This window comes from Hermetia illucens, chromosome 4 (genome assembly GCF_905115235.1).
Source record: "Hermetia illucens chromosome 4, iHerIll2.2.curated.20191125, whole genome shotgun sequence".
Classification (NCBI taxonomy): domain Eukaryota; kingdom Metazoa; phylum Arthropoda; class Insecta; order Diptera; family Stratiomyidae; genus Hermetia; species Hermetia illucens.
Genome location: NC_051852.1, coordinates 136,535,513 through 136,558,397, shown reverse-complemented (window position 1 = coordinate 136,558,397; position 22,885 = coordinate 136,535,513). Strand labels below are relative to the sequence as shown.

The window sequence follows — 22,885 nt, the reverse complement described above, 5'->3', positions numbered from 1 at the left end:
TTTGATTACCGTTTGGTTTCAAGTGTCACCTCTCGTTTTCGCGAGGATTTTCCCTACTGAGGTCCCAGCCTGGGCAACATGCTTAAAGTAACCCCCTTGTAGTTTCTCGGTCGTGGAAACATTGAGCGAAATGAGCAGCAGTTCCTTGCCGGGCGCAGGCAACATCTCACTGGCGAATATTAAGGGGAGAAATCTACTCATTCAATTTGGCAGCCGCTGAATTTAGATGGAAAACGCTCACTACCTGTGCCAATTCGAGAGGGATTCAGCCCTCTTATAACAAGCCCTGCTTGCGGGAGCTTTTGAAGTACAGCCGCGTAAATCCATTTTCATAGGGCCTATAGGGCACCATGCCGCCAGACTGGGCATACGCTACAATTTACATTGTCGAACTTGCAGAGAACAGGGACAAACCTTCAGGTACTTTCTTTACGATTGCTCAGCTAAGCTCATTTTTTTGGAGCCACCAAAGAAATTTCTGGTGGTGTTGTGGGGGTTTCCGCTGTGCTACTGGTTGGCTCTGAATATGTGAGCAAGCTAGATTCTGTTCGTTATCTCCCTTTTAGAGCAATTGCGATCTTAAGAGTTTGTGGCATCAAAAAAGGGTACTACAGCGTTAATTGGGCTACCTGGAGTCGCCTCTGGTACATATCTACCATACAGATCCTGTTTTATGCTGTAACAGAAACAAGTGGAAAGGGATTGAAACTACTATGAATTTTTAGGTTACCTCATTCATACTCCAGATGTTCTGATATCTAAAAAAATGTCCATGATAATGCAGAACAGGAATAGACGCTCATTATCAATTAAAATGAAAGCAAAAAGATTGGAAACAAAAGTAAACATCCACCAAAGAAAAAAGTTCAAACAATATGGCGCACGCATTTACTCTAAAAAATTATCTTTTTTCAAGCAGTGGAACATTTTGGCATTCTTAATAAGTGCATTCCACCTGCGCAAACATTGCAAAATTTTAATTTTTTAAACAAAAGATATTGATAATGCCATAACTTTTAATGGAAAAAAAATTGTTTTTTGATGAATGCAAAACGGACATTTGCATAGACAAATAGGAGACAAGCGTCGATAAACGCCATTGGAAAAGGAATTGTCCATGAGTGGTTTATGATTTAATTAAATTCTAAGAACTTTTCTTGGTATAAATACGGGCTCGATTTGGGTGTTAGGCAATTCATTTCGAGCAGCCTTCCATAAAGAGAAGCAGGTAAGTAAGTAATAATAGAAATAAAAGTCTCAATAGTTTTGTCAGCTATCCCTGAAACTTCTGCCTAAACCCTTTTAGAGTTGTTCTTATTAACTGGCCATCCCTGATAATAGTTTTGACCACAGGGAGTACTTTGTCTCTGATGTTGGTACTCAAAATGGCGGTAGATGTAATCATCCATGACAGAGGCAATTTCTCACAGGCTCTCTCACTTCTATCCTGGAAACAGCGTCAACAAAAGCATAGGAGACAGGTTCGCCAATGTTCGATGTCACTTCAAAGAACCTTCAAACTATCAAAACATAAAAAATATAGACGGGTTACAATGAGTCAACAATCCCCACTCGTCAACGTTAACGTCTATTTAACGTCCCTCGACTGTACGTAGTTCCAGGGTAACCCACCCGCAGCCATCTTGGAATAGTGGGTTTTATTGTTTCGCATAACCTGCAATGAAGTTCTGCGCTTTCTCAATGTGTGACCTATCCACTGTTATTTTCCTTTTCAACAAGACTTTCACCGGTATCTAGCCCGTTCGTCGACGAAGTTCTTCATGCTTTATTATTTGAGCCTAGAGTACCTCGATTTCATGGCGCAGACATGAGTTATTAAAAGCATGGAATTTCTGAATAATAAGGGTGACCAATTTCTATGTGTTGCTATCATACAAAAGCACAGGGAGAACGGATTTCTGACAGATCGGCGAAGGTGAATTAACTGCTGTTAATAAGTTGAGCAATGGAACGTTCGGTTAGCCCGCCTGCGGAAACATCGCCGCATAGATATACTACCTAAATTATTTGACACCCTCGATATTCTACCCCTTAATGCAAATACCAGTAGGCGATGACCAAAGTTAGGCGAAGAAGCTTGACTCTGTTGGAATTTACCTACAATCTGATATTGCTTGTCTCCTTTACCAAATCGAGGGCCAGTTCGCAAGGTCCATGACTCGGTAAGAGAGAGAAAGTCGACACGGCGCATTGAATCCTCTTATGCCCTCCAACTAAGGCATCATGAAGAACCTCACGGATAGCGTGAAAAAGGATTGGCGACAGGACGCAATCCTGGCGGACTCGGCTTTAAACTTCAAATTAATCTGAAATTTTTCTTCGATGCAGACCAAGCCATTTTGTGCCGCTCTGACATGCGTAGAGCATTTCGGATAAACTCTCCACCCCCAAGCTTAATAATGGCATTTATTTCCTGCTTATTTTCATTTTGATCTGTTTAGATTAGAAGTCAGGAAAACATCTCCTATCGATTCGCGGCTTTCGGATTCGTTCAAGATTGTCTCTCATATTTTCATTTCTGCAAATGTACTACTTACTAACCAGCTTCTCCAGTAAATGACTACAATGGAATCTCTTATAAAATATCAAAAACCGCCATCTATTTCAGGTGTAATGAGGTTTCTACCGATACTTATAGTTGCCTTGGCGATTTTCATTCCGCTTTCAACGGCTAGATATGCTTCGGACCTGGCCGATGTAAGTTTTTATTGTTTGTTGAAGGCAGTCATTCTCCAAAAATATACAGAAACGTTTCTTTGCCAAAAAGGTTGAATTTTCGCCAAGCAGTGAAGTTTTGACAAGGGTTCGTCGGCAAGACGATGGAGACGACGGAGGAGATGGAGAAGACGCAGGAGATGGAGAGGACGGAGGAGATGGAGAAGACGGAGGAGATGGAGAAGATGGAGCAGACGGAGGAGACGGCGAAGACGGAGGAGATGGGGGAGACGGAGAAGATGGAGGAGACGGGGCGGACGGAGGGGACGGAGAAGATGGAGGAGACGGAGCAGATGGTGGAGACGGAGCAGACGGTGGAGACGGAGCTGATGGAGGAGACGGAGCGGATGGAGGAGACGGAGATGGTGGAGGAGATGGAGCAGATGGGGGAGACGGAGCAGATGGTGGAGACGGAGCAGATGGAGGTGATGATACAGCGGATGATTCAAGCGATACGGCCGACGACTCAAGCGATACAGCCGACGATTCAAGCGATACGGCGGACGATTCAGGTGATTCGGGATCAGAATCAAGCGATTCCGGATCCGATGATTCTGCGGACGACTCAGGATCTAACGATATGTCCGGATCTGGTTCCAATGGTGGTGGTGGCAATGGGAGAAGGATGAGAATCAAATTTAAGAATTTACGCTTCCGCAACCTGCGCATCAGAAATCTAAGGAGGCAAGGTGGTGGCGGCGGTGGCGGTGGCAATGGCGGAAATAGAAGAATGAGACGTCGCCCTGTTCGAAGAATAGTTCGTCGTGTCCCTGTGAGAAGGGTGGCTCGTCGACCCCGTAGACGCCGCATCATTATTAGGCCAGTGGCAGCAGGATCTCAAAGAAGGATTTTGGTGAGACGGAATATGGGAGCGGGAAATATGCGTGTGAGGAATATAGGCGGAAGAAGAGTAGGAGTAAGGAGGGTAGGAGTCAGAAGAATGGGTCCGAGGAGGATCGGGTCCGAGGAATATGGGTTTCAGACCACGAAATATGGGCTTAAGGCCACGGAGCATGGGTCGCCGACCTCGTCGAAGGGTGTTGCGCAGACGGAGGGGCTGAATTAATTTTCGAATTTAAAGAAATCTTAGTTTGACATTGAAATGTGACACGACAATAAAATTCAGTATTGAAAGATAATATTTTTATTCATAGTGCCGGCGATGATCCCAAAAATTCCAGGCACAAAACTTGAGGCCCGATCCAGCCAGTTCCTTTTACAATTTTCGCCACTATATCCAAACTTTTTGGAACCGAAAGCGCCTTGAACCTACATCCACTAAATGATAGACCGATTAGAAATTTCCTCTGATTCTTTTTTGGTCTTTAGACCCGTCTTTTTCAGGAATGATGCCTAACGATTCCGTCTTAGTAGAAAAAACGCATCACAAATAACCTCACCTTCCTCCTGAGACCTAAAACTAGATTCAGTTTTTTTCATGGCAAGGTTATAGCTTTTTCCAATAATTCAATGTAACTCTTTGCAATAGTGAGTTTATCGCCATTTCCCTGTCTTGCTCCTTTTTAGAATTCATTCTAACAAAATTTCATTGATCGTCCTTGACCCTATCTCAAGGCAACTAATTCCTCCAATACCTACTATTTCCATTCTATATGTTTACTTTTCTATTTCCAGGTGTGCCAACCTTGATGCTTTTCTGGATATCTGTACATGCTGTTGGCAGATAGTTTCTATTCCCACGCTTCAGTGATAGTTACCATGCCGTGCACCATTATTCGAGGCTCCCTGTCAAGGATCATCTGCTGTAATGCCGTACAAGTAAGTAACCTCCAGTGTCTATGTAATTTTAAGTCATATGCATACTCGCTGCTTTTTTTGATGCATTTACCTGGTAACTGTATGTTGTTGAAAATGGCTTAGATTATAATAATAAGTGGAGAGTAATAAAAAAGCGAGCTCAATATTGATCCATTTTCTTGCTATTAAAACGGTACCCACGTCGCGGACAAAGACGGGCTTATCGGCTATCCAACAAGGACTCTAGACAGCGGTGTCGAGTGCCCCCTAACTTCGACGGGGTATTATGCACTCTGAGTTGACAGTCAATTTTGAATGTGAGATTTAGGTAAAAAATGAGGAACATTTTAATAGTAAAGTGTAAAACACTCAGGGAAACTTTCGATACAGGTGAAAGATACTTCCTGTGGACAACCAAACGCGGTTCAGGATAGGCCTTCTAAACATGACGTTACGACCGTGATGGATAATCTGAGTGCCAAGGTTGGTTATTGCAACACTTCGCTCTAACATGAGATGGAAAACACCGTCAATATAGTATAGTTTTGTGGACTTCTGAAGCTTTCACCACCTCGTGATTGGTGGCATATTATTCAAACATAGGGCCTAATAAACGGTCATTTGGGTTTCAACTGACTAGGTCAACCACAGGGCAATCAGCAGCAGGATCAGGAATTTTCTTCTCAATGTGAGTAGCAAAAAGGACACTGATATCGGCCTCGAAAGATATCATTCCTTAATTATAACGCAGATCGTTTATATGATCCAGTTGTCGTCCGATTATGAGAAATTATCTTGCTAATTAGATGATTGATGATTGAAATCTTCCTGTCTCGGGCGCCGCTCAAGTTGCCGCCCACCACCTGACGGTACGTCAAAACCTCTGGTTGACTGCGGAATCGTGAAAGTGGATCAATGAACCTGAGGTATTGAGGCGTCTACTGATTATTGTGAGTGAACATCGCAAACGTGGCGCGATGAAGGTCCGATACCGTGACAAATCTCGGAAAGTACAATGCGGTGTCAAAAGCAAATTTATTTTCGCGCTGGTGAGGGAAGCGGAAGCTGCTTCAAATATCGGTATTAGGGTGATGGTCATTAATCTTTCGAGAGTGGTTCAAGGGCATTAATAGTTTCCTCCTCATTCATGATAATGAGTAATTCAAGATTGTGAAGCCGACCTCGATTACAGTAGCTAACCGTATAACATCTGATGAGGTTCTTCCTCTCGTGGTTGATGTACCGAGTACTCATCAAAATAACATAATTAATTAATACATTTAAAGTATAGTGAACGCTATCCATGTCGGTCTCTCCGGTAATCGTTGATCACAGCTCCTGCAGTCTCTGTTGAATGGCTACTTCCATTTATCCGGAAATTCTGCAGCTCCGATATTTTCCCAGGGAGACGAAGAGGGAGATCCCTAAGATGCAGCAAGAGCACACCTGCCTTAAATGCAACAATTGGGCGGGCTGTTGCAGGCTTCTTACTGTTGCTATGACAATAGCTAAAATTGTCCTGGGACAAATGAAAGAACACATCAAAAGCTTGATCGACAAAAGGAAAATTGGTTTCCGCTCTAAAAGCTTCTACACCATTTTGGACTGAATGAGGGGCGTTGGGCCGGAAGCAGCATTGAAAAAACAGTGACGAATGAGTGCAAGCTTCTCGGAAAGTCATGGGGAGAACTGAAGCGCCTTATCCGGAACCGGAAGTAATGTCACAAAGGTAATCCAAAAAGTTTTTCAGAAAGTGGAAAAAATTTGATATTAACATTTCGTGGAATTGCGCCCGTTCCTAGTATAGTATTTGTAGCGGTGAAACGAAGGTTTAAGGGGTCTAGTGTGAGTACCTGCTATCTAGGAGGCATAATTTCACGGTCCTCTTCGGAAACGGATTGCTTTGGAGATCACAATCAGAACCCCGCAATGACCCGCGACTAAGAGAAATCGGTCCCGAGTTGCACCACGTAAATACATGTTTGAGCCCACAAAGAACTCTGACCGCGATTTGGACTCAACCAAACCGCAAACTCCTACAAGGGGACAACCACAAATAACTGAGGTCGAGAGCGTATCCCCCGTGAATTTCACTCGGGGCCACATCAGATATGTCTCATTGCAGACTCGAACTTGATCGCCTCGAGCACGTATGGACGGCATTCCCAAATTCCCTCATCGACAAAGAACACCACTGTTTTTGTTCTAGATCGGCTGCAATAACATCATTCGGGTCATTAAAGAACAGGTCGTAGAAAGGAAAAATCGAGCGCATGGATGGCAATTATGGAGCTTTTGCAGTTTTCCTCGGTCAAAGGCCTGATGTGAATGGAGTCGCGAAGTTCACAAATTACCACCCAGCGTATCAAGCTATGGTTGTTTCAACCAGCTTCAAAGACCAGCTCCAAACGGACTGTCACTCCTCAATCCTTCCGACTACGATGGCTATATCTGCTTGATCTTTCATCACCCAATGGAGCTAAGCAAAATGGCTGTGAATTTGGAACTTGATGTGGGTCGACAAGCGCTGTTGCCGTTTTGTTCATAATTTGAGTATGCAGCCCTCTCAGCCCTCTTCTTGGAAACAGCTGAAAGGAGCTGAAACTTACTTCGGCAAACAATGTCGAGTAACTTAGGTGTGGTAAACGTGCCATGCTTCATTTAGAGGATGATAACCCTAATAATGTCGTATCGTTGGGATATTCTGGCCTGATTTAATATCAAATGGAGAACTTCGACTCTGTGCGGGTCAGATTTCCGCCCAGAAGGCAAAAGTAGCAATGGGTAGATAACACATTGAGGAAGGGCGACAATTCCACTGCGAGCTCCATCACGTAATGGAAGTCACTATTCCAAAACGGTGGACAAATGGCGCGTGTGTTTGACGCACCATGCCTGTCATAGTAACAATATTTCACATTGATCCACAGCGTGCCGAAGAGATTAGTATGTGAAAATAAATTAGACTTGCGAGGTATTCTTTGACGTGTTTCAGGATTATTTTGGCTATTATCTTTCCAGGAAATATACACATATCCTTCAATTGTTGGATTCGAAGTGGGTAAAGTAAAAGAAAAATAAACAAACTCGAAAGGTAGTCTTGTGAACGAAGAACGCAAAAGCACGGTTCCTGATGATACTTCAAACGAAGTGCTAAAGTTCATGTTTATGCATAAGGATTTACTACTCAACGTGCTTGTTTTATAATTCTGGCATCTTAGGACCTATGTCTCGAAGCATAACTGCGCTAGCTGTTTGGCTTATTATGATTCTGCGGGTAGCACCTACTTTCATCTGGGATTTTACTTCGTATATTAATATGTTTTTTGTTTTTCTTTTTTTTTCAACCCGACCAAGGCTGAAAAAAAAACAAGACGAAGGTACTTTGTTATTGTCTTTTATTGTATGTGGCTTTTATTATCATGCCAACTCTCAGGTACTCTCGAAATCCAGAGGCAACACGTATAACTTTTTTTTAGTCCTTGGCAGCACTGCACTTTCCGCATGGATATCTTTCCAGTCGATCTGATGTTGTACCTCTTGCAGCTTCTGCCGTTGCTTCAATTAGCAGACGTCCAGCTGGATTTACTGCCTGGCTTGTTGCATGAGCATGAGCCGCTCTAGCCGCTACCTTACCTTTCGGCCTCCCTTGAGTAGCCACTTCTTCTTACCACTTACCAGTTAAGGAACGTCATCAATAGACTCGCAGTTTCGCCTGAGGCAGCGGTAACTCATCAGGCGCTGACTCAGTTCTGCCCTGGGAGTAGCGGGACCGGGATGGCTACAATGTGGCATAAATTCAAAAACACGGTATGTGCATGAATTATATTCAAGTAGTCCAGGCTTAGGACTCTCTCGACTCCTCAACAAAATCGTCTTCAATACTTTGAGGAGGGCTAACATGCTGGAAGCGTTGGAAAATCTTTTTCGCATTCTAGGCTACTTCTTACACATATTGAGGGGCTACCGAAAGGACAACGCCCAAGCCTACTAGATCCCAGAGGATAGCACCTAGTTGGACACAGAGATGACTTTATTGCACTAGCCACCGCTAAGAACTCTACTGTCGACGAAGCCTAAAGTACATCGGGAATGGTGATTGTACCATTCAGAAAACAGATAGTTGCGCACAGCATCTCCTTTCCGAGAAGGAGAATGCCGAAGTATGTGTCTTTGTAAATAGGGAGCCTCCTACAGCCCAGTTGAAATCCTTTCTGTTGTACAGTTGCATAATGCCGAATGCCGGAAAATGTTAACTAAGCTTTATATGGTTATTATCTTTACAATCATCATCATCAACGGCGCAACAACCGGTATCCGGTCTAGGCCTGCCTTAATAAGGAACTCCATACATCCCGGTTTTGCGCCGAAGTCCACCAATTCGATATCCCTAAAAGCTGTCTGGCGTCCTGGCCCACGCCATCGCTCCATCTTAGGCAGGGTCTGCCTCGTCTTCTTTTTCTACCATAGATATTGCCCTTATAGACTTTCCGGGTGGGATCATCCTCATCCATACGGATTAAGTGACCCGCCCACCGTAACCTATTGAGCCGGATTTTATCCACAACCGGACGGTCATGATATCGCTCATAGATTTCGTCATTGTGTAGGCTACGGAATCGTCCATCCTCATGTAGGGGGCCAAAAATTCTTCGGAGGATTCTTCTCTCGAACGCGGGCAAGAGTTCGCAGTTTTTCTTGCTAAGAACCCAAGTTTCCGAGGAATATATGAGGACTGGCAAGATCATAGTCTTGTACAGTAAGAGCTTTGACCCTATGGTGAGACGTTTCGAGCGGAACAGTCTTTGTAAAAAAAGTCAAGCGACGACGGCTTTACGGTTTCTTACCAAAGTCTTTGTAAGCTGAAATAGGCTCTGTTGGCTGACAACAACCGTGCGCGGATTTCATCATCGTAGTTGTTATCGGTTGTGATTTTCGACCCTAGATAGGAGAAATTGTCAACGGTCTCAAAGTTGTATTCTCCTATCCTTATTCTTCTTCGTGTTTGACCAGTGCGGTTTGATGTTGTTGGTTGATTCGTCTTCGGTGCTGACGTTGCCACCATATATTTTGTCTTGCCTTCATTGATGTGCAGCCCAAGATCTCGCGCCAATTACAGCCTGCTCGATCTGGATCAAGGCAGTTTGTACGTCTCGGGTGGTTCTTCCCATGATGTCGATATCGTCAGCATAGGCCAGTAGTTGGGTGGACTTGAAGAGGATCGTACCTCTTGCATTCACCTCAGCATCACGGATCACTTTCTCGAGGGCCAGGTTAAAGAGGACGCATGATAGCGCATCCCCTTGTCGTAGACCGTTGTTGATGTCGAATGGTCTTGAGAGTGATCCTGCTGCTTTTATCTGGCCTCGCACATTGGTCAGGGTCAGCCTAGTCAGTCTTATTAATTTCGTCGGGATACCGAATTCTCTCATGGCCGTGTACAGTTTTACGCTGGCTATGCTATCATTGGAGGCTTTAAAGTCGATGAATAGATGTTGCAACTGTTGTCCACATTCCAACAGTTTTTCCATCGCTTACCGGAGAGAGAAAATCTGATCTGTTGCTGATTTGCCTGGAGTGAAGCCTCTTTGGTATGGGCCAATGATGTTCTGGGCGTATGGGGCTATCCGGCCTAGCAAGATAGTGGAGAATATCTTATAGATGGTACTCAGCAACGTGATACCTCTATAATTGCTGCGCTGTGTGATATCTCCCTTTACAATGAGGGTAGAAATTCGAGAAAGTCGAATTTGGCATGAAAGGAGGGGAGGGGCGTAAAAGCCTCCATTAAGTTCAATAAACTTTATCGAGGAAAAATTATATCATTATTATATATTATTATAGAAGTAACTCATCAAATATGCAGGGAGGCAACTGAAAAAGAGAAAACTAACGAAGCTATGTTTACAAACGGACGACCCCGAAAATAAAAAAGGTTTCCTCAAATTGAAGGTAACATCCAAAATGCAGTAAACAGTGCAGAACACGAATCAAGTACTGCAACCCCATAATTAGGAAACAGCAACCCGAACAGAAACTAGAGTCCAGAAAAACTTCTTGCAGCAAAATGGAATATTGACTCTTCTGTAGATTATAGGGTATTCGCACAAGTATCTTTCCGTATTGATTTTCAATAAATTTGGGCTTTACTTTCATTATTGCCACGCTTAATGCTGTGCAGGTAATAAACCAAAAGTAACAGAACCGCCCAAAGGCAAAGGACCATAGCGGACCGCGATTAAAAATCGGTCGAGCAATATAGAAAGTGTAAAACCCAATCAACTCGATAGATAACTACAAAACGCGGCAAGCAATTCGAGGAACATGTAATTTATGCATACTCAAGTTTAGAGAACTCCGGGCAAATATAAGTGTTAACCAAGAAGACTAAACGCAGCAGATTCGTCTACTGGTGCAATGGAAGAAACTGTTTGGTGGAAAAAAATCATTGCGCATCATCGACCGTTTTCGGTACTTGCGCAAGAAAAATTCAGCGCATAAGATTTAGTGTTAGTGCCGAGTATGTAATGCAATGTACTAGTGTGTGCCCAAGTGGTTGCGAACACATCACTGCGAGCGCAGATGTTTATGACTTGCCACAATATAAGGAAACACACAAGAAAATCATCTGGGCGTCATCGACACATCGATACACCAGTTCATTACAAGGACGGCAGGCCAGTTAGCTACTTTGTCCCTACCACACGAATAGGCAATGACACTTCGTAACCTAAGATACTTTATTTGCTCCTCGTGTATGTAGTTTTCTTGGTGTCAACCGATACGAACACTCTGGGCGTGAATGTATTTCACCGTACTATCCAAAAAAATTGGGTACCTTTCTTCTTCTACTTCCTCCAAAAAGGTATAAATACCCATCTACGTGAGGAATGAAATTTTTCGGAATGTCATACGACTGAGAATCGTGGTGAAGTGTTTTTCCACATCTTAAACAATCGGTATCCGGTCTAGGCCTGCCTTAATAAGGCACTCCAGACATCCCAGTTTTGCGCCGAGGTCCATCAATTCGATATTCCTAAAAGCTGTCTGGCGTCCGGACCTAAGCCATCACTCCATCTCAGGCAGAAACAGCCTTGTCTTCTTTGTCTACCATAGATATTGCCCTTATAGACTTTCCGAGCTGGATAATCCTCATCCATACGGATTAAGTGACACGCCCACCGCAACCTGTTGAGCCGGATTTTATGCACAACCAAACGGTCGTAGTATCGCTCAAAAATTTCGTCGTTATGTAGACTATGGAATCGTCCATCCTCATGTATGGGGCCAAAAATTCTTCGAAGGATTCTTTTCTCGAAAGCGGCCAAGAGTTCACAGTTTTTTTTGATAAGAAACCAAATCTCCGAGGAATACTTGGGGATTGATAAGGTCATAGTCTTGAACAGTAAGAGCTTTGACCCTATAGTGAGACATTTCGAGCCAAACAGTTTCTGTAAGCTGAAATAGGCTCTGTTGGCTGACAACAACCGTGCGCGGATTTTATCGTCATAACTGTTATCGGTTGTGATTTTCGACCCTAGATAGGAGAAATTTTCAACGATCTTAAAGTTGTAGTCTCCTATCTTCATTGCTTTCCTTTGACCAGTGCGATTCCATGTTGTTTGTTCCTTTGGTTTTGGCACTGACGTTGTCACCATGTACTTCGCCTTGCCTTCATTAATGTGCAGCCCAAGATCTCGCGCCAATCGCCGCCTCCTCCGGCGTCTCCGGTGGTTCTTCCCATGATGTCGATATCGTCAGCATAGGACAGCACTTGGGTGCACTTAAAGAGGATCGTACCTCTTGCATTTACCTTAGCATCATGGATCACTTTCTTGAGGGCCAGGTTAAAGAGGACGCATGATAGGGCCTCCCCTTGTCGTAGACCGTTGTTGATGTCGAATGGTCTTGCCTACTGGCCCTTATCTGGCGTTGCCCATTGGTCAGGGTCAGCCTAGTCAGTCTTATCAATTTTATTGAGATACCGAATTCTCTCATGGCCGTGTACAGTTTCAGCCTGGCAATGCTATCATAGGCGGCTTTAAAGATGATGAATAGCTGGTGCAACTAATGTCCATATTCCAACAGTTTTGCATCGTTTGCCGCACTGAGAAAATCTGACCTGTTGCTGATTTGCATGGACTGAAGCCTCTTTGGTATGGGCCAATACTGTTGTGGGTGTATGGGGCTATCCGTCCTAGCAAGATAGCGGAGAATATCTTATAGATGGTACTCAGCAACGTGATACCTCTATAATTGCTGCAATGCGTGATATCTCCCTTTTTATATATGAGACAGATAATGCCTCTTTGCCAATCGTCAGGCATTGATTCGCTGCCCCATACTTTGAACATCAGTTGAGGAACCACTTGGTGTAATTGGTTGCTTCCATATTTAACCAATTCGGCTCCTGGCGACTTATGGTTTTTAAGCCGATAGATTGCACGAACTGTTTCTTCTATGCTTGGTGGTGGCAGCATTTGTCGATCGTCTTCAGTCGGCGAGACCTCCAACTCGCCGATGTTGCTAAAAATTCCGCGCCTGGTGCGGTTGCTCCCTGTACTTTTCTAGTTCACAGACTTGTTGGTCCTCCCAGGCTTCCTTTTTCCGTCTGTGAAGTCGCTTCTCCGTTCGACGGAGTTCGTGATAAGTCCCTGCGCATGTCCGCGTTCTTTGAGAATGCAACATTACTCGGTATGCAGCATTCTTCCGTTCCGTTGCTAGCTTAGATTTATCGTCAAACCAGCCGTCCCGACTTTTCGTCCGACTGAGGCCAAGTATCTTTGTGGCCGTATCAATGATAACGTTCTTCAGGTGGTTGTGAAAATCATCACAGCTTATTTCCTCAATGAACATCTAAATCTAAATCACCGAACCATCGAAAGAAACCCTTCAAACTCCTTCGTTATGCGAAATATGGTACCAAAATGGCAGCAGCTGTCATAAAGTCAACAAATGATGCGAAACGCCGTTGAGTTATTATAGTTTGAAATGGTTTTTTGCAATAATACAAACTGCATAAGCTGAGGAGTTTATTGGATAACGAATATTTCGCGTTACCGATAACAATTCGATTTATCCAGATTTATAATTTTGGCACTGAGATGGCAGTAATGTACTTTATAAGCTTCAATGGTTCAAGTACTTGCTAGGCGCGTTTCTTTTACCACATAAATAACCAGTAAGTGGGATGTGTTTTATAGTCTGCATCCAAAAAATCGCACTTATAATTTAAAAGTGAGAAATAATCGTGTGGTGACTTCCAAGCTTGGAGCAATTTGGCTTCCTATTGAATATCAATCAAGGAAATGTAATTCTGATTTCATTTACTTAGTTGGAACTATAGAACCTTATACACCTGGACATATTTTCTGATACGTTTCGGTGAGGTACATGAAACGTTGTGGTCAAAGGGTAGTATGGGTCCCAGGGCGAAACGTGGATTGGCAACCACGATGGAGCATAAAACCTGGGTAGGACTGGTAACCCTACACGGAAAACTAACATTACCAAGCCACAGAAGGAGACTCGGACTGGATGGACTTTAAAACGACGAATCCGGCAACGAAAACGAAATAACGATTAGTGCATTTTTTCATGGAACGTGCGCTCCCTGTACAGAGAGAGAGAGAGCTAGCCGATACCCTGTCCCAATATGAGGCTGATGTTACCGCGCTACAAGATATGCGCTGGACAGGGACCGGTTTCCTGGAGAAAAGCCACTCCACCATATAGTATAGCGGCTATCCAGTAAGCCATGTGTCGGAGTAGGTTTCTCAGTCAGCCAAAAATGAAACCTGCTGTTATCGGCCATGAAAATATAACGAAAGACTATGCACTCTGCGTTTGCGAGGCAAATTTAATAATTTAAAAAGCCTCATCAACGTTCACACCCCTGCAAAGGAGGCTGCAGAGTCGGAGAAGGATACCTTCTACGAGGCAGTTGAGCGGACCCTCAAAGTCTGCCCCGAGTATGATATCAAAATCATACTTGGGGATTTTAACAGTCAAGTAGGGACGGAGCCCATTTTCATGCGATACGTTGGCTTCCATTGCTTACATGATAACGGACTGCGGATTATTCAGTTAGCATTATGGCACGAAATAGGTACCTGGTTTGGGCGAAAAGCGGTCCACAAACATAAGTGGGCCTCTCCAGATGAGATCACTTTCAACCAAATTGATCACTTGTTGATTGAACGCCGCCACCTCTGAGCATTGACTCGGATCACTATCTCGTTGGCGTAGTGCTCATAGTTCGAATTACATCGTCATCTACCCTCCACTCTGAGAATCAGGTGAGAGTGAATACTGAAGCCATCCACAACACAGCCCTCCGTAACGGTTATAAGGGGGAAATGGATGCCACACTAACATCACCAAACAGATGTCCTGGAGATGAGGCATCACCAAATGATCTTCACAACCACCTGAAGACCATTATCATTGATACTGCTACAAACATACTTGGCCCCAACCGCAAGAAAAGTCGGAACGGCTGGTTCGGCGGTGAATGTAAGCCAGGAATGGAACGGAACAATGCTGCATACCGAGTGATGTTGCATTCACAAAGAACGCGGGCACGCACAGATCTACCAACAACTCCGCACGATTGTTGGCAGCCAACAGAGTCTGTTTCAGCTTACAAAAACTGTTTCGCTCGAAACGTCTCACCATAAGGTCAAAGCTCTTACTGTACAAGACAATGATCTTGACAGTCCTCATGTATTCCTCGGAGACTTGGGTTCTTAGCAAGAAAAATTGCTAACTCTTAGCCGTGTTCGAGAGAAGCATCCTCCGAAGAATTTTTGAACCCCTACATGAGGATGGACGATTCCGCAACCTACACAATGACGAAATCTATGAGTGATACCAGGACTGTCAGGTTGTGAATAAAATCCGGCTCAACAGGTTGCGGTGGGCGGGTCAGTTAATCCGTATGGATGAGAATTATCCAGCCCGGAAAGTCTATAAGGGCAATATCTATGGTAGAAAAAGATGATGAAGCAGTCCCTGTTTGAGATGGAGCGATGGCATAGGTCCGGATGCCAGACAGCTTTTAGGAATATCGAATTGGTAAACCTCGGCGCAAAGCCGGGATGTCTGGAGTTCCATATTAAGGCACGCCTAGACCGGATAACTGTTGTTACGCCGTTGATGATGATGATTTAGACGCCATCAAAAATGCGTTTTTCTCGGGTGCAACGTAGGTCGTGGGCTACGTCCTGAAGATGCGTCATAAGTCTCCAACACAAATCCCGAGAAGTTCAACCTACTGTGCGCCGTGAATGAGATAAATTTGTAGTCGCGCTGGCCAGGAAAGAGGAATATGCCGCAAAACGCAAGGGTTTCAAAAGTGCATACCATAGTGAAAGAATCTGTATGTGGTCGCAGATCTTTCAATGGTCCTGTGAAGGACGTTAGCAGTCAACTCTTCATTAACAAGCAACTGAAGAGGTGGAATAAACACTTCACCGCAGTTCTTATTCGTACCACATCCGGTGCAATTCCTATTCTTGTGGATGCAGACGGTTCCTTTACGCAGAGGAGAAGTCATCTTGGTCATAAATGAAGTAAAGTCACTGGGTTTGATGGTCTCTCCGCAGTTGCAGTTACTCCAGACCTCCTACTTCCACTCTTTCGGAAATCCTGGAAATCCGGTACCTTCATCGGAAAGTGGAAAAGGGGGTGGTCGTTAAGATCTTCTTTGGAATCGCACTGGTTTTGAGTGTGATAATTGGAGGAATATCTGCGTGCTCTCTGGCATCGCAAAGATAATATCTAAAATAATCCTCGAATAGATCAAAGGACATTCCGAAAAATTAATCGACAGAAATCAGAAATTATAAATCTTTAACCACACGAACAGATCATTTTGTAATAGTGTGTGGAGTTCAAATCTTTGCTTCACCTACTCAATATCGATTGCAGGAATGCAGGGACATTCCGGGAAAACTAGTAGCTATTATCAGACCGACATAACGCAGAATGTCGAGTGCTTCATCTAAGTAAAACCACAGAGAAATTTGAGGTTCAAAGCGGAATCCGCCAGGGTTCTATATTGTCACCGATATTATTTCTTTTTCTTATCAGTGACGTTCTTTATGCTGTCCTGTCTGGATGACGTGGAGAAGTTCAATGGACGATGATATCTTTCCTCAAACACTTCGACTATGCTGGTGACATTCATCAACCAAGGTCGCAGTTTCTCTATCTGCATAGGCAGAGCTCCGATAGCGTCGGCCAATTTGTATATCTAGTACGCGTTGTTTTTTCTGACGGTGGCGCTGAACTGAATGATAGCTGACGCGTTAATACCACAAAATCCGCTTTCGCTGTCTTGACTTAAATCTGAAAATTTCGTTCCTGCGAGTAGGTCCCAGTTTGCTGTAAAAATGGCTCAATGAGCTGTGAGCCGACCAAATATAGTGAGCCTGTCCGAAAAAGTAAAGGACAACAAGAATTTTTAATGATTCAGCCTCACACCGAGAACACGCAACGAGGGTACTCTAGGTACTCTAATGCACCTTCATAGTATAGAGGATCATTTGATCTAATGCCTGAAACGCATCTACAGGCAAGGTTAATGGTAAACCTATTCATGGAGGAGGTCCTGGACGAACAACAAGGGTCGTCCTCCCTCAAGAACCCGTGATGGTATGGTTTCCTGCTTCTGTTTCGCTGCTATTTAGCTAACTGATATTTGGTATTTAGGCAATCTAATACGAGGACAAGTTGGTCGAGTGTGCAGGACAGTCTACGGGATCAATTTCGTGACTAGATGCCACAGAGGACGAGACAATGAATTCTTTGTCAACTTTTATTAGGACGTGCACCGTATCCAGGCGGGAGCAATCAGAAGCAGAGTTAGGTGAAACCTTATGCCGCAATCTGCGATTGACAATCATACGAGCAATTTATACACGGTCTGAGAGTTACGTGGATGGGTTGATAAATTCCACCGCAAGCAAAGCTGCTTGGTTGCTCGCTAAGTCCAAAACACTGTTTCTCGGAACTGGGCAGCAAAGGGAAACTAGGACTTTTCCGATACCTGGGAAGCCGAGATGGAAGTCATCCAATCTTACTACTGGAACTGCGGAGTATTGGAAGATTAGTGGCAGGATTCTTAGAGGACCGACGTCATTTCTTTTACGATTGTGGTGCCCTTAATGCTCTCAAGCCACAATGTTTATGTTGCGTGTTTAAAAAAAACCGAGGAGGGCGGGGGTGAATCGAAGAGCCCAGCAGCCCATTCAGCCATGAACACATCTCATCATGGCCCTTTAAAATCGACTTCACTAACTTTTTAGCTCTTTTGGTCAGCTCTCCCCATTAGACTGACTCTGGTCAACCAGAATGAGCTTATGACCGTACCTAATCCACTTAGTTATTATAGAAGCATCATATCTTTATTCAAACCCTTAGACAATGTCGATTACATCTCCTTTCCTCTCTCATTGATTCTTGGACCTCGGGCTCTGGATTTGGAGAAAGAGGCAAGTATTGCATTCTTTCTATCCGTGTTTATAAGCGCAACAGAGAAAACGTTGATCAATTTCCATAACTTGGAGCATATTTTCTGATGATGGTAATACCAAATTTGATGTTGCTTAAGGTATTAATAACGCTAAATCCCATGAGGTAATTAAACGTCAATTTTCTCTCTGTGCTTCTATATGGGAGTAGAATATGAAAAATTACCGCCGCTGTTACTCTAAAGTTCTGACCTTTCCCCAATTTAACTGTTGGTGTTGATCGGGGTATTTCGGCCTAAGAAGAACCTGGTTAACGTACAGAGCAGAAATCCGTAGATTGAAGTCGCAGTGGGTAGGTCACACATTAATGCAGAGCTGCAGCTCCATTGAGGATCATACTATGCAATGAGGCCTACTACCTCAGGATGGGGGATGGATGTGTCACCTCAGAATTACGAGGCGTCGAACAGTGGAGAAGGAGTTCTAACTTCTTGGAGAATCGTGGAGTGAATTCAAATACATTGCCTAAAGTGGACATCAGGGCCTCATAATTATGCTTAGCGTGATGTACCCCACATGGGCGTTTATAGGAAACATATATATGGATATATAATTAGATAAAACTTGTTCTTTTGTTTTTGGTTTTCTGCTTGTTGTTATTCATATCGCATAGTAAAGGGATATTCCCCTTGAGCGGGCAAAATTTTAACCCCTACTGATGTCCCCTTATCACATTGAGCATCTGGGAAAAAATTGGGATGACAGAGCAGAATAGAAACATATGTATCTTCCTATTGATTAGAATGAAAATAAAACGATTGACAATGAAAGTTAACATTAACCAAAAAAACGAGACAATGTGGCTCCCGCAATTGCTGTAAAAAGTTATCTTTTCTGTTTTTCCAAGCAATGGAACAATTCTGCATTCGCAATAAGTGCAGTCCACCTGCACAAACACCCCAAAATTTTAAGTTTAAACAATAGATGCCGATAATACCATAACTTCTAATAGAAAAAACCATTTTCTTGATAAATTCAAAGCTCGCATTTGCATAGACAAATAGAAGACAAGCGTCAATTAGCGTAAATGGGCAAGGAGTCGTCCATGAGTGGTTCATGATCTAATGAAATTTTAACAACTTTTCATGGTATAAATAGCGGCTCAATTTTGATATTAAGCAATTCATTTCGAGCAGTCTTCCATTCAGGGAAGCAGGTAATTAAAATAGATAATTAATTCTAAAAATAAAAGTTTTAATATTTCCATAAGTTCCACGCACTAAAAATGATAACAGATGCTATCATTCAGGGCGAGGCAAGTCATCACAGGCTGCCTTGCCTCTAACCTGGGAGCAGTGCGATCGAAAGCCAGTTGTTGGTTAATCCCACAGGGGAGGTGACTAATAGTGTGATAGATTACCTCTGCCTTGAACGGCACCCAAGAGGGTTCACGAAAAACCTAGGAGAATGCTACTTTCCTTTTTTTTATGGTTCGTCATTAAGTGGATGTTGCTGACATACTCAATCTTCAAATCAATCAAAATTCAGCAATTTAATTTTCATAAAATGCACTGACGTAACCGTTGCTTGAAGTTTAAAAAAATTGGCGCTCCAATTTTTTCCGCCCTCATCCTAATTACATAAACACCCATGAGGGGCGCAGCACGTCAACCACACCCATGCACTATCGTGGCCGGTTTCTGACAATGAAGGCGGGTCTTATTTCATGCCGAAACTCGCAATGAAGTTATTGCCTTTTCAATGTGTGACCTATCCACTACCAATTCAGTCTACTGATCAACACATCCGTAGATATAGGTTCTATCGCTGACGAAAGTCACCTTTGGGTTGGGCCAGTATACTTCGATGATTCAACAAAGATATAAGCTGATATAAGCTTGGGGCCTCCGAATAGCAGCGGTGATTAAATGTCGTGTACCACTCCACAGACGGAATATCCGCGCGGAGGAACCTTTATTGTGTAGGTTATGAAAGATATACTTCTCCAGCTAAATAAAGCCATTTATTATTAGCTTATTTTCTCTTTGAGACCTGTTGAACTGAACTGAACTGTTTCAAATACTTAATCATATTAGAGGTTAGAGAAACATCCCCTACCGATTCTCTACTGTGCCTAAAACAAGCTAATTCGTCCAAAATGGACTTTAATATTTACGAGCTTCTGCAAACTACTTCTACTACTACTAACCAGCTTTTCCAGTAAATGATTATAACATAACTTCTTAAATAATACCAAAAATTTCAGGCGTAATGAGGTTTCTACCGATACTTATAGTTGCCCTAGTGGTTTTCGTCCCGCTTTCATGGGCAAGATATGCTTCGGAGTTGGAGGATGTAAGTTCTTCTTTGTTCAAGTCAGCAATTGGGCAAAAATATAGTAACACGTTTATTTGTCAAAAAGGTTGAATATTCGCCAGGTGACAAGGCTTTAACTAGGGTTCGCCGGGCAGAGGGAGACGATACGGCGGACGATACTGCGGACGACACTGCAGATGACACTGCCGACGACACTGCGGATGACACTGCAGATGACACTGCCGATGATACGGCGGACGACACTGCTGACGATTCATCCGATACTGCCGACGATTCAAGCGATACGGCTGATGACTCGAGTGACACAGCGGACGACTCAAGCGATACCGCGGATGACTCAAGCGATACTGCCGATGATTCGAGTGATACCGCTGACGATTCAAGTGATACCGCTGACGATTCAAGCGATACAGCCGACGATTCAAGTGATTCGGGATCAGACTCCAGTGATTCAGGTTCAGATTCAAATGACTCGGGCTCAAGTGATTCCACGGACTCAACTGATTCTGGCTCAGATTCAAGTGATTCAGGCTCAAATGGCTCAGGATCTAACGATGTCTCTGGATCTGGTACCAATGGTTGCTCTAATGGTGCTAGGCGGAAAATCAAATTCAAGAATTTACGCTTCACCAATATGCGGATGAAAAATTTAAAGAGGCGAGGTGGCAGAAACGGCGGCAATCGAAGAAGGAGGCGTCGCCCTGTTCGAAGAATAGTTCGTCGCCGTCCTATAAGAAGGATAGTCCGTCGACCGGTTAGAAGACGCAATCGTGGACGACGCGTCGCTATCAGACCGGTGGCAGCTGGATCACGAAGGAGAATTTTGGTCAGAAGGAATACGGGTGTGAGGAGGGTAGGTGTGACAAGGGTAGGTGCAAGGAGTATGGGTGCCAGACCACGCGGAAGAGTAGTTCGTGTGCAAAGGGGATGAACCAATATTCTGAAATAAAAGAATATTTGTTTGACATTGAAATGTTATTATAATAAAATTCAGCATTGCAACTATAATTGTTTTATTCATGTACGTGCGTTGATCCTGAGAGTTCTTTAGCGAAAACATATACGCTCCTATCACAGAGGTAGCATCCCCTTTAAAAACTTGATCGTTTTTCAGCTTTTGCCACTATCCCCAAACTATCCTGTTTTTGAAATTAAGGTATTTCGAGCCTGTTTTTACTTAATCACAGTCTGGACAAATTGGTTAGAAACCTGCTCTCACCAGTTTTTGGCCCATAAATTTTCCTTTTGGGCAAGGCGCACAATTTTTCAAAAATGGAATCTAACGATTTCGTACAGGTAGAGCTAACTCATCACACGCTCCCTCACCTCCTCCCTAGAAGTGGCCTAAGCGAGAAGATCGCGGACCGGAAAAATTGCGAATCAGTTTCCTTGGCCCTGCTCGTCATCAAATTAACTCTACTTGGGCCATGTTATATCCGAATCAGACAGGATCTTGACCGCGAGATTTAAGTGCAGATTAAGGAGTATCACAATTATGTAGTGCTACAAACCAGCTAATATTTTAGTGGAAGGTCCTGGGGTTAACGTAAGTACTTGCCGAACAGACATAATCCCGTTTTTCAGGTTTGAGGTTGGTTTGAGGAACACAATCGGAGCTCCGCCATGACTAGCACAACGTTAATGGTTTACGCTTAGCTTCAACCGTTATGCCATCGGATTGAGGCCCAGATATCTCATCTACCGCAAATGCGGGATACGTTTGAGCCCTGTCAGTGGGCACAAGCACAACTACCACGAAGCTCCAACTGCAAATAACAGGTATAGCATATGCTCTCAGAGGGCTATCCCCCAGTTGCAGACTCTGGTCTGATCGAATTTCTCAAGTACTCCCCAACAGATTGACTGGAAGCAGCCCTGTGCAAAAAATCACGACGAAACCCTTCAATTAATCAATTACTAGATGTCACAAGTCAACACAACAGATAAAACACACGGAACTGGTAGCTGTCCACCACACTATGGTCATTCGCTTATCAAACTGCAGATGAAACAGTGTCAAGGAACTCCCTCCATCGCCGGAAAGCAGCAGCACCCGTGTATACATTAGAGCATTCAAGCGTATTACTGCTAGTAACGCACTGATTAAAGTCAAAAATACCGCTCACTACATGAACTAGAGTGCAGATGTCACGGTATGCGGAACCAACACAGAGGATATGAAACCAGTCCTGTGAATTCGCTCAATGCTAAACACAGTTCTGACTGAAGGCAAGGTTCCGCAAAAAGAGAAACTCATTCAGGCTGACACAAAGTCCAAGGTAGAACTCTCTCTGCCAGACATACATTTCCCAGTTTCCATATAATCTGCCAGTTAGATGTTACGCTCTCGTCTAACAACTTTTTGATTGCAAGCGATCCTAATCCTTTCAACTGATCAGCGCTAACTTAATCCCTTTGCAGCAAAAATACCCCTCGACTGATCTTGGAGGCTATGACACGCTGGACTACCTTCAGGTAAAAAGAAGGAGCACCCTGACCTCGGTCAAAACCTCTCTTATTTACAAGCCATTAACACCTCGTCACATACCTCAACATACACATCAATTTAGTCCTGAGCT

The 22,885-nt window shown here is 43.7% G+C and overlaps 1 protein-coding gene across 1 annotated transcript; it reads left to right on the top strand.

The window, feature by feature from the left end:
* The first annotated feature begins 2,586 nt into the window (after positions 1-2,586).
* LOC119654104 (dentin sialophosphoprotein-like) lies at positions 2,587-21,308 on the top strand. Its single transcript, XM_038059268.1, has 5 exons — positions 2,587-2,718; positions 2,789-3,508; positions 19,128-19,185; positions 20,236-20,324; positions 20,392-21,308. Exons 1-5 carry the CDS (start codon positions 2,587-2,589, stop codon positions 21,235-21,237), a joined length of 1,845 nt encoding a protein of 614 aa, XP_037915196.1. The 3' UTR covers positions 21,238-21,308.
* Positions 21,309-22,885: the final 1,577 nt, after the last annotated feature.